Raw genomic sequence first — 13,697 nt, forward strand, 5'->3', positions numbered from 1 at the left:
GTTTCAGGTGTAACCCTTTGTCAGGGCTGGGGATGGGTGTTAAGGGGAGCTAGGAGCAAATAAACAGATAGCTGTTCACAGGGGTATTGCAGATGGTAAAGGGTGTAAGCATTGATCTTGTGGGATCATCACAAGCCATCAACGCAGCATAATGATGCATAGCTAAACAACAAAAAAACACCTGGATTACATACTCAAACATCAAGAATATTGCCACCGGACTCATTACCCGAGAATTCGGATTTGAGCACTTCTCAGGCTATAAGGTTTCCACTCTGATACCCAAAGAGTAAGTAATGAAAAATCAAATGAAAATGCAGAGGTGGTTCTTGAATGAAGGCTTGTAAGTGCAGTAATGGGTTCAGTAATTGAATGTCATTCATTGATAATTATCAATCAGTCCTGTTCATCAATTGAACATCTATTGGAACTGTGAAAAACAAAACTGATCCTATTGTACAGAAAGGGTGACAACACTATTAACATTTAAAAACTATTCAAAGCAATATTACAGCCTGATTCATTAGAATAAGAAGGAAATTCTGCTCTGCTGTTAAATTTCATATCCTTCTCGAATATGATTGCTATGCACTAGCCAGTTCAAGTAACTGCAAATACTAAATGACAGATTTTCCAAATTCATTTAAAACCCATAAACACATTTCTAGGCAATGTGTAACAAATTCCCACAATATTGTGGACATCTTTTTGTCCAGAAAAAGAGTTGACATTGAACCTTGTTTGTTGTACTCACTGGATCTGCTCGATAGGGTCTTTTTCATGATGCCCTCCCCAGGATGGTATTATCAACAAGGAGGATGTTTAAGCAACCAGCAGGAGACCTGGGCAATCTCACATAGGTCTGTCAGTTCAAATGCTGTCATTTACTGTTCCCTCTGCCTGAGAGAGAAGGAGGATTTCCGTAATCTCATTGTATCTTAAAAAGTTTTCACTGTTGATTCTATGGATGTGTTCTTCATCCTTGACATCTCTTTCCCTCTTCTCCAAAGAGATTAGGAGTTCTGAATCAATCCGTGTCGGATTTTACAGAACAGTTGGATGGTCATCTGAGTCACTGACTTCCTCAACATTGTAATCCTCCACATATAGTACTGACAAATATCTCTGATCTCAGACAAAGCAATACTCACCGTGGAATGGATTTCTGATATAAGCTAGTTAAAGCCAGATAAAGCACAGAATATACTTCATCCTCAAAGTCGCAGGAATAGAAAGGTGAAAGTAGACCACAGCAAAGATCAATGGGTATATCTAGCAATAGCTTTTTATGACTGCAGTGAGTTTTGGACACAAACAAGCTGTCTGGGTAGCTGCCAAAAAAATCATCTGCCTTTGATATTTGGACTACAGACCTCTGTCTCTGACAAACACCTAATTAAATCTGGATATTTACAGTTATTCAGAGAATTCACATATCACTTTAAAAACAGGCTTACACAAAAGGCGTTCTGCTCTGAGGCTTCAAAAAAGATCCAAACTCCAGAGCCTCTATCAATTTCCCATTGCAGCGTGGGGTCTTCCCCCAACCAGACTAGATTGGGTGAGCCTCCAGAAGTGTGAATCCATAATACAGGATTGAGAATCAACATGGACACCTCACAACAAGGAAGACATGAAATGGCTGAAAAGCCACATGGTGAGACACAAACGTTTATATTGTCTGTCCACTGTCTGATCCAATGGAACAATTATACATCAGCCAGCCTATGAACTAGACACAGAAACTAACTTCAAATCACCAAATAGCCAAAGTGTGCAACTTGTCCCAGTTTCTAAGTTCCCCTGGGAACGAACCTTCTAGATATTAGACTACAAGAAGCCTCACAACTGCAGTGAACACTTCATTTCAACTTTAAAACATCAAGTGCCTTCAAGAAACCAATGTGATCTGCTACATGGCAGACCAGAGATATGAAATTAGAGATTGAGTTAACTTTAGTTTGTGAAAGTCTCTTAAAGTGTATATGTGTACAAGTGTGAGAACATTGTGTGACATCACATTGTTCAGGGTGATTGTGACCAGAAATGATCTTTTTTGGTTTTTTAGCTGAAAACCTTGCTCGTGAATTACTTAATTGAATTGCACACACCAAGGTAAGGGTTACACAAGATATAAAACATTTATTTAATTAAAATGGAGACTCCAGGTAACGCGATGGACTGTGGTCTGGTGATGTTGCAAGATGTTTACCCAGGATGGAGAGTTCAGAATTAGAAATCATAGGTACAGGACTAATCCTGTAAGATTCAGATGAGGAGAAAATTCTTCCCTAAGGGTTAAATATTTTGGGGTTAGAAATTTTAGGATTTCTATATCCCAGGTATGTATATACAGACACTCACACATTGAGCGTATTCAAGGCTCACATATATAAATATTTGGACCCTAAAAGGGATTTGGAGATTGTTGGGAAAGTAGATTTGAGGTTAGAGGTCAGCAATGATCTTAATGAACAGCAGTGAGGAGGTTTCATGGCTGAGTCTACTGCTCTTACAAGTATTTTGTGTGCACTGCTCTGAGAACAGGCATTGCTAGTGAGATTCAGTGACCCCCCTGCAGGCACTCTACCTCTATTCCTGATGAAGGGCTTTTGCCAAAATGTTGATTTTCCTGCTCCTCGGATGCTGCCTGAACCGCTGTGCTTTTCCAGCACCACTCTAATCTAGACTCTGGTTTCCAGCATCTGCAGTCATTGTTTTTACCCAGATTCAATGCCTCTGTTTTGCTGTTTGCACAAATGCAAAGCTTAACTAGCCAATGTTCTTTCCCATTGTCATTAAAGCGTTTTTCTGCTAACCCAGCAAACTAATTAATGGAAGGGGAGACGCTGGCCTGGTGGTATTATTGCTGGATTGTTATTCCCAGCTAATGTTGTGGGGTCCTAGATTCAAATCCTGCCACAGCAGATGGTAAAATTTGAATTCAATAAAAATCTGGAATTAAGAGTCTGATGATGGGTCTATTGTCAGAAAAAAAATCCATCTGGTTCATTAATGCCTTTGGAGAAAGAAATCTGCTGTCCTCAATGTGACACCAGACTCTCAGCTGTCCCCTGAATAATTAGGTGTGGCCAATAGGACCTGGTCTTGTCAGTGTTGTCAACGCCCTATCAATAAATTTTAAAAAAATGTATCAAGTGATACTAGAGTGGCACAGTGGCCCAGGGTCCTGGGTTTGATTCCCGACTGTCTGTGTGGAGTTTGCACATTCTCCCCGTGTCTGTGTGGGTTTCCTCCGGGTGCTCCAGTTTCCTCCCACAGTCCAAAGATGTGCAGGCCAGGTGAATTGGCCATACTAAATTGCCCACGGTGATAGGTGCGTTAGTCAGGGTAAATATAGGGTATGGGAATGGGTTTGGGTGGGTTTCCCTTCGGAGGGTCGGTGTGGACTTGTTGGGCTGAAGGGTCTGTTTCCACACTGTAGAGAATCTAGTCTACTGTTTAACCTTAGTGAGAGTAGGTGGTAGGGATTAGTATGAGGAGTGGAGGCTGCTACTCTCACATTTGAGATTTTCTCCTCAGTGTTTTATTCATAACAACCTGTTCCTCTTGAGTTAAAAATCACACAACACCAGGTTATAGTCCAGCTAGTTTAATTGGAAGCACACTAGCTTTCAGAGCGACGCTCCTTCATCAGGTGATTGCCTGATGAATCAACTGATGGAGCGTCGCTCCGAAAGCTAGTGCTTCCAATTAAACTTGTTGGATTATAACCTGGTGTTGTGTGATTTTTAACTTTGTACACCCCAGTCCAACACCGGTATCTCCGAATCATGTTCCTCTTGAGTACACTTGACCGTCCTTGTACAGAGTCACAATCTGGAGGTGAAAGTGAGGACTGGCAGATGCTGGAGATCAGAGTCAAGAGTGTGTTGTTGGGAAAGCACAGCCGGTCAGGTTGATTCCTGTTGAAGGGCTTATGCCCGAAATGTCAATTTTCCTTCTCCTCAGATGCTGCCTGACCTGCTGTGCTTTTCCAGCACCACACTCTCGACCCAGAATCACAATCTGTACAGCTCTGTGACTTCCTGTTGTCAGTAATCTTAAAGTGATTATCCCAGATTTTCAGTGTGTTTCAGCCATAACAAAAATTAAAGCAACATTTTTCAAAATCATAGTCTTAATTTTCTATGAGTGTAAAATCAGTTTGAGAGAAGGATAGTGTGATCAGTAGGAAAAAAGGAAAGAATTGCAGATGCTGGAAATCCAAAACAAAATCTGGTGTCCCTTCACTGTGTTCCCTGGCCAACATCCCTGCCTCAGCCCTGCTGCTGTGCTCCAGTAAAGCTTAGCAACAGCTGGAAGAACAGCACCTCATTTTCTGCCTGGGAACCCTGCAGTCATCTGGACTCAGTGAGTTCAACTTCCCAGACTTATCAACACATGGGCTGCTACCACACACAATCCATTGTCAGTCACTAACAGTTCTGACCATTACCCACTCCTTTGTCTCTCTTTGAGCTCTACCTCCACACATTGTTTACTCCTCCCCTTCCCTTCCTCACCCCACCTTCAACATATATACCAATTTTTTTCTGAGGTACAATCAGTCATAGAGTCACAGATATGTGCAGCATGGAAATAGACCCTTCGGTCCAACTCATCCATGCTGACCAGATATCCCAACCTAATCTAGTCCCATTTGCCAGCACTGGGCCCATATCCTTCTAAACCCTTCCTATTCATGTACCCACCCAGATACCTTTTAAATGTAATTGTACCAGCCTCCACCACTTCCTCTGGGAGCTCATTCCATACACGCAACACGCTCTGCATGAAAAATTTGCTCTTTAAATCTTACCCCTCTCACCCTAAACCTATGCCCTTTAATTCTGGACTTCCCCCTTCCCAGGGAAAAGATCTTGCCTATTTACCCTATCCATGCCCCTCAAAGGGTCGTGGGACCTGAAATGTGAACTCTATCTCTCAGCACAGATGCTGCCAAACCTGCTGAGTTTCTCCAGCATCCTCTGTGATCGGTAGGGAGCTTGGTTTTCCACATGGCCACACCCAAACTCTTCCAACTTTCCACTTGATGCTGATCTCCTTTTGAGACTGTGACTAATGAATATATTTAACTGTAATGCAAACATGAGTATTTATTAAAATCCTATTAAACAATGGAGAATAGAAATTGTGCTTAACTGACATTCATATACAAATAGTATTTCAAAATAATTGGCAAATAAACAGGGGAATGTGGGAAAAGAGTATTTTTTTAATACAACAAATCATTATGGTCTGGAACTCAGTGCCTGGTAAGGTGGTTGATGCATTTTTGATAACTTTCAAGAAGGAATTGAGCGAATGTTTTAAAAACAGACAGTTTTGATGAGCTAAGTGGAAAGAGCAGGGAATGACTTTAATCAGAAGGCTTTTTGAAAACACAATCTCAGGTATGAGGGTTGAATGGGTTCTCCCATGCTGTAGAATTTCAATGGCTCTCATCAATTCTTCTCAACCATTTTAATTTAAACTCGACATTGACATACCTGTATTGATTAGCTTAGAGATATGTGATGAAAACACTAAATATTCAAAGGGAACATTACTGCACAGAATTTTTATTCTCTATTTTTCTCAGTTGAAACCTCTCTATGTGATAACTGAGTGTTAGATCCTGCAGAAATGTTTTCAGGATATACTATACTCTTTAGTCCCACCACAGGGTGCAGCCTTTTTCAGACTATTTGTTGGCTGTTCAGGTGACAGCCACCAGAGAAAATGCAAATGCAGACAAGGGAATCTTCCCCTAATTCATTAAAAGGAAGAACTGTCCCCAAGCTCTGATATCCATATCTCAGGTTTATAGTCCAGGCTGTGGCGCTAGCGAAATGGGATTAGTTTCAAATATCCCAGGTGAGAGTTTAACACTGATGGGCCAGGCTGGAAGCTACCCTGCTGTCCTATGAGATCTGACCATTGAAAACAGAGCCAAAAGAAAAAATCAGCCTGAATCCAGAATCTCTACCTCGGAGCATTTCCCAGGGCACAAACAAAGTGTCAAAAAACAAAGAACCTTACAGCACAGGAACAGGCCCTTCGGCCCTCCAAGCCTGCACCGATCCAGATCTTCTACCTAAACCTGTCACCTATTTTCTAAGGATCTGTATCCCTCTGCCTCCTGCCCACTCATGTATCCATCTGGATACATCTTAAATGACACTATCGTGCCCGTCTCTACCACCTCAACTGGCAGCCACCCTCCACCCACTAGCCTCTGCGTAAAGAACTTTCCACGCATATCTCCCTTAAACCTTTCCCCTCTTACATTGAACTCATGACCCCTAGTAATTGAGTCCCCCACTCTGGGAAAAAGCTTCTTGCTATCCACCCTGTCTCTGCCTCTCATGACTTTGTAGACATCCATCAGGTCCCTCCTCAACCTCCATCTTTCTAAAGAAAATAATCCCAATCTACTCAACCTCGGCACAGTGGTTAGCACTGCTGCCTCACAGCGCCAGAGACCCATGTTCAATTCCCGCCTCAGGCGACTGACTGTGTGGAGTTTGCACATTCTCCCTGTGTCTGTGTGGGTTTCCTCCAGGTGCTCTGGTTTCCTCCCACAGTCCAAAGATGTGCAGGTCAGGTGAATTGGCCATGCTAAATTGGCCGTAGTGTTAGGTGCAGGGGTAAATGTAGGGGAATGGGTCTGTGTTGGTGTGCTTCGGCGGGTCAGTGTGGAATTGTTGGGCCGAAGGGCCTGTTTCCACACTGATCTAATAATCTGATCTGATCTAGTAATCTCTCTTCATAGCTAGCACCCTCCATACCAGGCAACATCCTGGTGAACCTCCTCTGCACCCTCCCCAGAGCATCCACATCCTTCTGGTAATGTGGTGACCAGAACTGTACACAGTACTCCAAATGTGGCTGAACCAAAGTCTTATGTAACTTGTAACATGACCTGCCAACTCTTATACTCAATACCCCGTCTGATGAAAAAAAGGATGCCGTATGCCTTCTTGAACACTCTATCAACCTGCATTGCTGCCTTCAGGGTACAATGGACTCAAACACCCGATCTCTCTGTACATCAATTTTCCCCAGGGCTTTTCCATTTACTGTATAGTTTGCTTTTGAATTGGATCTTCCAAAATACATCACCTCGCCCAATTCTCCAATCTATCTGTATTCTGCTGCATTCTCTGATGGTCCCCTTCACTATCTGCTACTCCACCAATCTTAGTGCCATCTGAAAACTTGCTAATCAAATCTTACAGCACAGAAACATAGTATTCGGTCCAACTCGTCCATGCTGACCAAGTTTCTCCAACTGAATTAATCCCATTTGCCTGTGTGTGGCCCATATCTCTCCAAATTGAAATGACAATACTCCTGGTTCATAGGTACGGCTGGTCTCTGCTGACAACAAGGGGTGAGCCTCCATGTCTCCTGCCTATCACCTTTATAGTCGATGAATCTTTCAATGGGACTGCATACTGTGTGCTGCCCATCTCTACAAAGGCTGCCATCAGTCTTCACTCTCACATCTGCCAAATCCCTTGAGCATTGTACAGCAATTACTATACTCCCAATCATCCATTATACAAATCACAAGTTTCCAAGCATAACAAGTCAGGACGACAAAAGTATCCGAAAGCAATCAACATTAATGGGAACACTTAGGCATGCTAATACACAAGTTGCCCTTAATTGGTAGGACAATGAGTCTTACCTTTTATTCCTAGCACTGCAGTTCTAAGGAACATTTTGAATGTAAGGTCAAGACTGGTTTGATGTCAGCAGCAAGTGGTTCCCAAGATTCCAGTAGAATGTTGTTAAAGATTTTAATCAAAGTTTTAAAAAGTAGGAACAGCCAGGCACAGTTCACAGCAGTCAGTGATGTGCAGTGTTTTCCCAAGTGTCTTAGAACTATATCATTGTCTCAAATAACAGGGACACCCATGCTGTTGCTTAATCTGCATTATAGCTGTACTCTCCCAGTCATGATCCTATAGGTTTGATTCAAAGCTAAAACAGGAGGTTTGAAAGGTTGGAGTTAGCCACAGTTGCAGTGCCTGAGGGTGATGTCAGTGGCCTGCAATAATAAGGCTCTGGGTCACCAATATAACAGCAAGTTTATGATAGGTTACAAACAAATATAGTAGAGTGTGAATGAGCAGGTCCTCACATGGTAAATCACTAATCCTCAATGCTCCATCATTTTGGAGAATATGGGAATAAGTGGCATTCCCAAATTGGCAAGGGCGAAAGCCCTAGGGTCAGTTAATGAGCGCCTGTACCTGATCTTTAGTGGCCATTTGCACAGAGGTATCCGATTTATACAAGTGTTGTTACCAATCATCTTGTCTGGAGATGATGAAATAAGAATAGAAGGCAAATGATTTAGCATCAATGATGGGAGCAAATCAAAGAATTAAATGTAGATCAAGCTTGAAGTTTAAAACTTAGTGAACAAATGGAACTTCTGGGATCTATTTCATTATTCTTTCTTTGAGCACGTACTCTCCAATGGGATCTTGCTGTGTTCCAGACTAGTCCCCATTGGCCTGCGAAAGAAGCACAACAACTTGCATTTATATGTAACTTTAACATGGCAAACCATCCTGGGGAGATTCTTAAAATGTTCAAACAAGAATACACGTTAGAAATGGAATGTACTCCTTCATGTTAATCCATCACAAGGCAGAATTGGAGAGAGTTTGTTTTCAGTCGAGAGGTTTCTTGAACTGTTTAAAAGTAATGCATGATTTCTGCTAATATATTTCTTTTGTCTTTTCTATAGACAGCAAGCTGACTGAGGCTTTAGCATGCAAAGGGATTGATTGATTGACATGTTCTTTTCTCAGTTGCTACATTTCCTATCAGCTGCCGTTCAGTGCTTGCACCACTCAATGCTTCAATAAGCTTTGCCAACCCTTCTGAAATATTAAAACAAATGTAAAACAGTTTCTAATCACTCCAGGGCTCACTTGCTCCACTAAATCTATTTTTTCTCAATGCTCCAATTGTTTCACTTTAACTTTCCTCACAATTATAGCTTCTTTGGATATTTATTAATATTTATCAAACCACTCGCAGTGAAATGTCCCATAGACCCCAGCCCGAATCTCTGGAAATTTCTGAATTACAAATTACACAGCTTTGGGATGTTACCAATCTTTGGTCATCTCGACCCTGACTTTCATAGAGTCAGTGTCATACAACATGAAAACGGACTCTTTAGTCCAATCAGTCCGTGCTGACCATAACCCCAAATTGAATGAGTCCCACCTATCTGTGCTTGGCCCATATCCATCCAAAACATTATTCATGTACTTATTTAAATATCCATGTAAATCAAAATGGGTAAACTAGTCAAACAAATTCCAGGTATTTCAATTTCCTGGTGATTGGTTAAGCTACTGTTCTTCCCGAAAATAGTTCTCCAGAAACCACTTTAAAATCAGATGACTAATAGTGTTTAAAATGCAATGGGTTTTGCCTCATTGTGTATTGTTATTAAGTTAATTCCGATCATTTCTACTCCTGATTTCACAGTTTTATGACACAATTATCAGCCATAAAACTACAGAAGTACAATAACTCACAGGGAACTCCTGCTCTTAAATGCATTTGATGGGTGTGATTGGTTAAGTGTTTTTTAGCGACACAGCTATTTCAACATTGACCAAAATAAATGAAGTGCCATATTTTCCCAATTGAGCTGTCAATAATCTCAACAGCTACTTTTAAAATATGCTTTTATATTTCTTCTGGACGTAATTATGATTTAATCATTGAAGAAAAACTCAGTAACTCTTGCCTGTTCAGACTAAATGCCTTAGCAGTCAATCAGCATTGATGAGATACGTGGTACCTGGAGATGTCATATGGATCAATCTATCAAAGAAGAAAGGAGATTCTTGCATTTATGTTGTACATCAAGCTGTTCCAATTAAATACTTTCAATGTGGACTTGCTATTGTAATACAAGAAAACATAGGAGCCAATTTATGTGCAGTGACATCTCACAGACAGTAACCACATTCATTATCAATTAAATACATGGTGCCTGGTGCTGACTGAAGAATCAATGCTGGTGTGGAGGACTCCCCAGAACCTCTCTGAAATAGAGCAATGGAGGGCAGCTGAGATCTCAGTTTAATGTCTCACTCTGTCTGCACTATGCTGGAGTAACTCTTGCTTCTCAATTAAGCCAATGTTAAATATGTAACATCCACAAAAACAAAATGGAAGACAAAGTATTGTCCACTTCTCAATGTAAGAAACCCAAAGTCATGGATCAACACCTGCAGAAGTGGATTCGAATCCAGCCCAAACTAATGGGAACATAGTATCCTCATATTGTCTCTCGTCAAGCTCTGATATTGAATGAATTCATCTACTTTCAAAAGTATGGCATAAAAGCTGACAAGATCTTGGCACACATTCGCGCCTGATATTCTTATTCAGTTGGTTTTAAAAAGTGAGGTGAAGATACCATAGGTATGGGCGTGTGTTTGGAGTTAAAATGAAATAGGCTGAAGGAATCTCTACTCGTACAACTGTTGGATGTGACAACTGATTTGGTTTTGCGTGATTATGATACAAATGCCAGAGTATCTTTAATGCAGGAAAAGAATTGTCACTAAGGAAGGAAAGGTAGAGGTCATCAAAATCTTCACTAGAAGTAGCATTTCTTATTCATTTCCAAAGGAAAGGAGGTTTGATGGAATTAATGCAGAAGTTTGGGCCTAGGTTATTGAAGACAGCACCACTGCTGACGGGGTAAAGGGCAGCAGTTCACAGCAGTAGTTGGACTTGAAGAACCAGAGAATCTAAGGATGGATTAGGAGTGAATTAGGAATCAAGGGAAAATGGGTGAGACATTGTGAGTTCTGAAATGAAAAGGTGAGGTTTTAAAATTGGAAGGATTGAGAGACAGGAATCAATGCAGACCAGGAAGAGCAATGTGATGGGTGTGGGGGTCTTAGTGAGGGACGGGTTACAGACAGCCAAACACTGGGGATAAAAATTGGCAAAAGCATCCACTCTTGAGTGCTATCCCCCATCTTGTCATAATCAGCAAACTTGGGTGCAATCTCAAATTACAAACGTTAAGCTGTACTCTAACCTTTGTTTAAACCCTTTTTTTGATATTACAGGAAACAATCCAACAGTCACTGAAAGCGAGAGCACAAAAGAGATTCCAAGCTATGTTTAACACTGGGACCTGCTGAATCCACATTGGAGTTCGACTTTTCTATCCTACAACACACAAGGTTTTAGCTTTAAAACTGTGCATGTGGATGGTAATGACACAGATTGCTTATTGTAACTATTTGGATAAAAAAATCTCTTTTCTATTACTTTAACAAAAAAAAGAAAAAAATTATTGTAAATTGAACAAGAGAATGTGGTGGTTAGGTCCTAAAAAATATGTACAGTACATTCAATGTAAGAGGTAATATAGTGACACAAAAGAGCACATGTACTTGTGAAAGGTACACTATTGGACAGAATACATTCTCGCTATCTCCTTGGCGATTTATGGAGAGTACGTTGCCAATCCCTGAGCTTGACCCCCTGAAGAGTCATGCTCGAGTACAAAAGACAAACTGCAGAGAGGGCAGTAAGCATGGGTTGTAGGTCATTGGCCAAAAGAACCACTTTCATTTCACTCAGAAAGCTACGCTAGGTCCAGAATACACTGCCTGAAGGAGTGCTGGGTTTAACTTCAATAAGTTAACTTCGTTAACTTTCAACAGGGAGTTAGAATTGAATTATTTGAGAAGATAAAATAATGCAGGACTGGAGGGAATGATCAGGAGGGAGGACTAATTGGATAGCTCTATCAAACAGCATGATGGGCAGAACAATCTCCTCCCATGTTGTATGGTTCTTTGATGTTTCCTAATCATTAATATAGTCTCCAACTCCCTTCTTCACCCTCACTAAAGAAAAATCCAAAGCATCATGCAAATTACAGGTTTATGAAGTGAGTCACACTGACAGTACCTGGTCCTCCCATTTGTACATACTGCCTGATTCAATTGACAATATAAGTTGCTGATTGTCGGATGTAGGTCCTTTAATTACTGACATACCGATCTCAACCAGGTACTGGCTGCTCCAATCACCAACACTTTGTGGACAGCTCCCAGATACTTTCTCTGTAATTCCTGGCATGGTCCCAGCTCATTCCTGAAGAAGGGCTTATGCCCGAAACGTCGATTCTCCTGTTCCCTGGATGCTGCCTGACCTGCTGCGCTTCTCCAGCAACACATTTTCAGCACTTTCCCTGTAATCCCTGGCACGGTCCCAGCTCATTCCCAACTCAACAGCTTTCCTGACTACACTCTGAATCTGCCAGGTGCATACCCCCGCTGTGTTGGGTGAACACAGCACACCAACACGTCTGAATGACAACACTCCTCAATAAAGTATTACCTTTTAACCAGAGCGTACTGTAATATGCTGCATGCTAGCAAGAAGCTGCACCGACTGTACACCATCGGTGTGCTTGGTTTTCTTGTTCCAGTTGCATATTGTACTGTTAGAAAGTATTGGTTACATTATAGATCAGTTCACAGAGTTAGACTCTTTTTTTAATAACAATTGAGATGATAGAGATGTACAAAACCTTGGGGTTACTAGTTCAGCTGTCATGATTCAGCAGGATGTGTTTCTTTGAAATTTGAGTCAGAAAATAACGATCTTTAAAATACAGCAGTAATACTTTAATTGTCAGAAGTTGGAGCCAAATGCTTAAGGCCATAAGAAATAGAAACAGGAGTAGGCCATTTGGCCCCTCAAGCCAGTTCCACTATTCAGTACACTCATGGCTGATCTGACATTCCTCACGCCCACTTTCCCGCCCTTTACCCATAATGCTTCACTCCCCTTTGGATCAAGAATCTATCTATTTTAGCCTTAATTTTTTACTACATGTTTGAACATTAAATTGTAATTATAGCGTAGATGCTAGTTTAGAAATGGGAATCACGATGAAGCCAATCTGGCTTTTGAAATTCAGAGTCGGGACATTGGAGGAAGTATTTAAAGCCTAACTCTGACATTCTTCTCATCTGCTATTTGAGTGGAGGCAATAAGTCCTGTGATCAAAAGAGAAAATGCTGGAAAATCTCAGCAGGTCTGGCAGCATCTGTAAGGAGGGAAAAGAGCTGAACGTTTCGAGTCTAACTGACCCTTTGTCAAAGCTCAGTTCCTGTGATGATTAGCACCATCTAAAAGAAATTCAGATCATGTTTAGCTTTCATACCTTAGTATCCCACAGAGTAATAGGCAACAGTAAAATAAACTAGCATCAACTTATCAAAAGGAAACTAATTAGCAAGCTAATTATAAGAACTGGGTTGTTAATGGAACACGTGACATTATCATTGGCAGATTCCTATGTCAGTTTCTGAGAGGATCAGAAATGGAATTACATAAGAAACAAGGAGCAGGAGTAGGCCGTCTGGCCCCCCGAGCCTGCTCCACCATTCAATAGGATCATGGCTGATCTTTTCATGGCCTCAGCTCCACCTACCCTTATTGTAGCCCTTAATTCCTTCATTGTTCAAAAATCTATCTTTGCCTTAAAAACACTCAGCGAGATAGCATCAACCACTTCCCTGGGCAGAGAATTCCACAGATTCACAACTCTCTGGGTGAAAAATTCCTCCTCAGCTCAGTCCTAAATCTGCTCCCCCTTATTCTGAGGCTTT

General features: G+C 41.3%; 1 protein-coding gene across 2 annotated transcripts in view; it reads left to right on the top strand.

The window, feature by feature from the left end:
* LOC122561354 (VPS10 domain-containing receptor SorCS1-like) overlaps positions 1-13,497 on the top strand; it is a 1,166,089-nt gene extending 1,152,592 nt beyond the window's left edge. For both annotated transcript variants that reach the window (XM_043713086.1, XM_043713087.1), the window contains exon 27: positions 11,133-13,497. In XM_043713086.1, the coding sequence (XP_043569021.1) occupies positions 11,133-11,191 (59 nt within the window). In that variant the 3' untranslated portion in view covers positions 11,192-13,497. The remainder of the gene's footprint in view (positions 1-11,132) is intronic.
* Positions 13,498-13,697: the final 200 nt, after the last annotated feature.

Source organism: Chiloscyllium plagiosum, chromosome 22, assembly GCF_004010195.1.
Source record: "Chiloscyllium plagiosum isolate BGI_BamShark_2017 chromosome 22, ASM401019v2, whole genome shotgun sequence".
NCBI lineage: Eukaryota > Metazoa > Chordata > Chondrichthyes > Orectolobiformes > Hemiscylliidae > Chiloscyllium > Chiloscyllium plagiosum.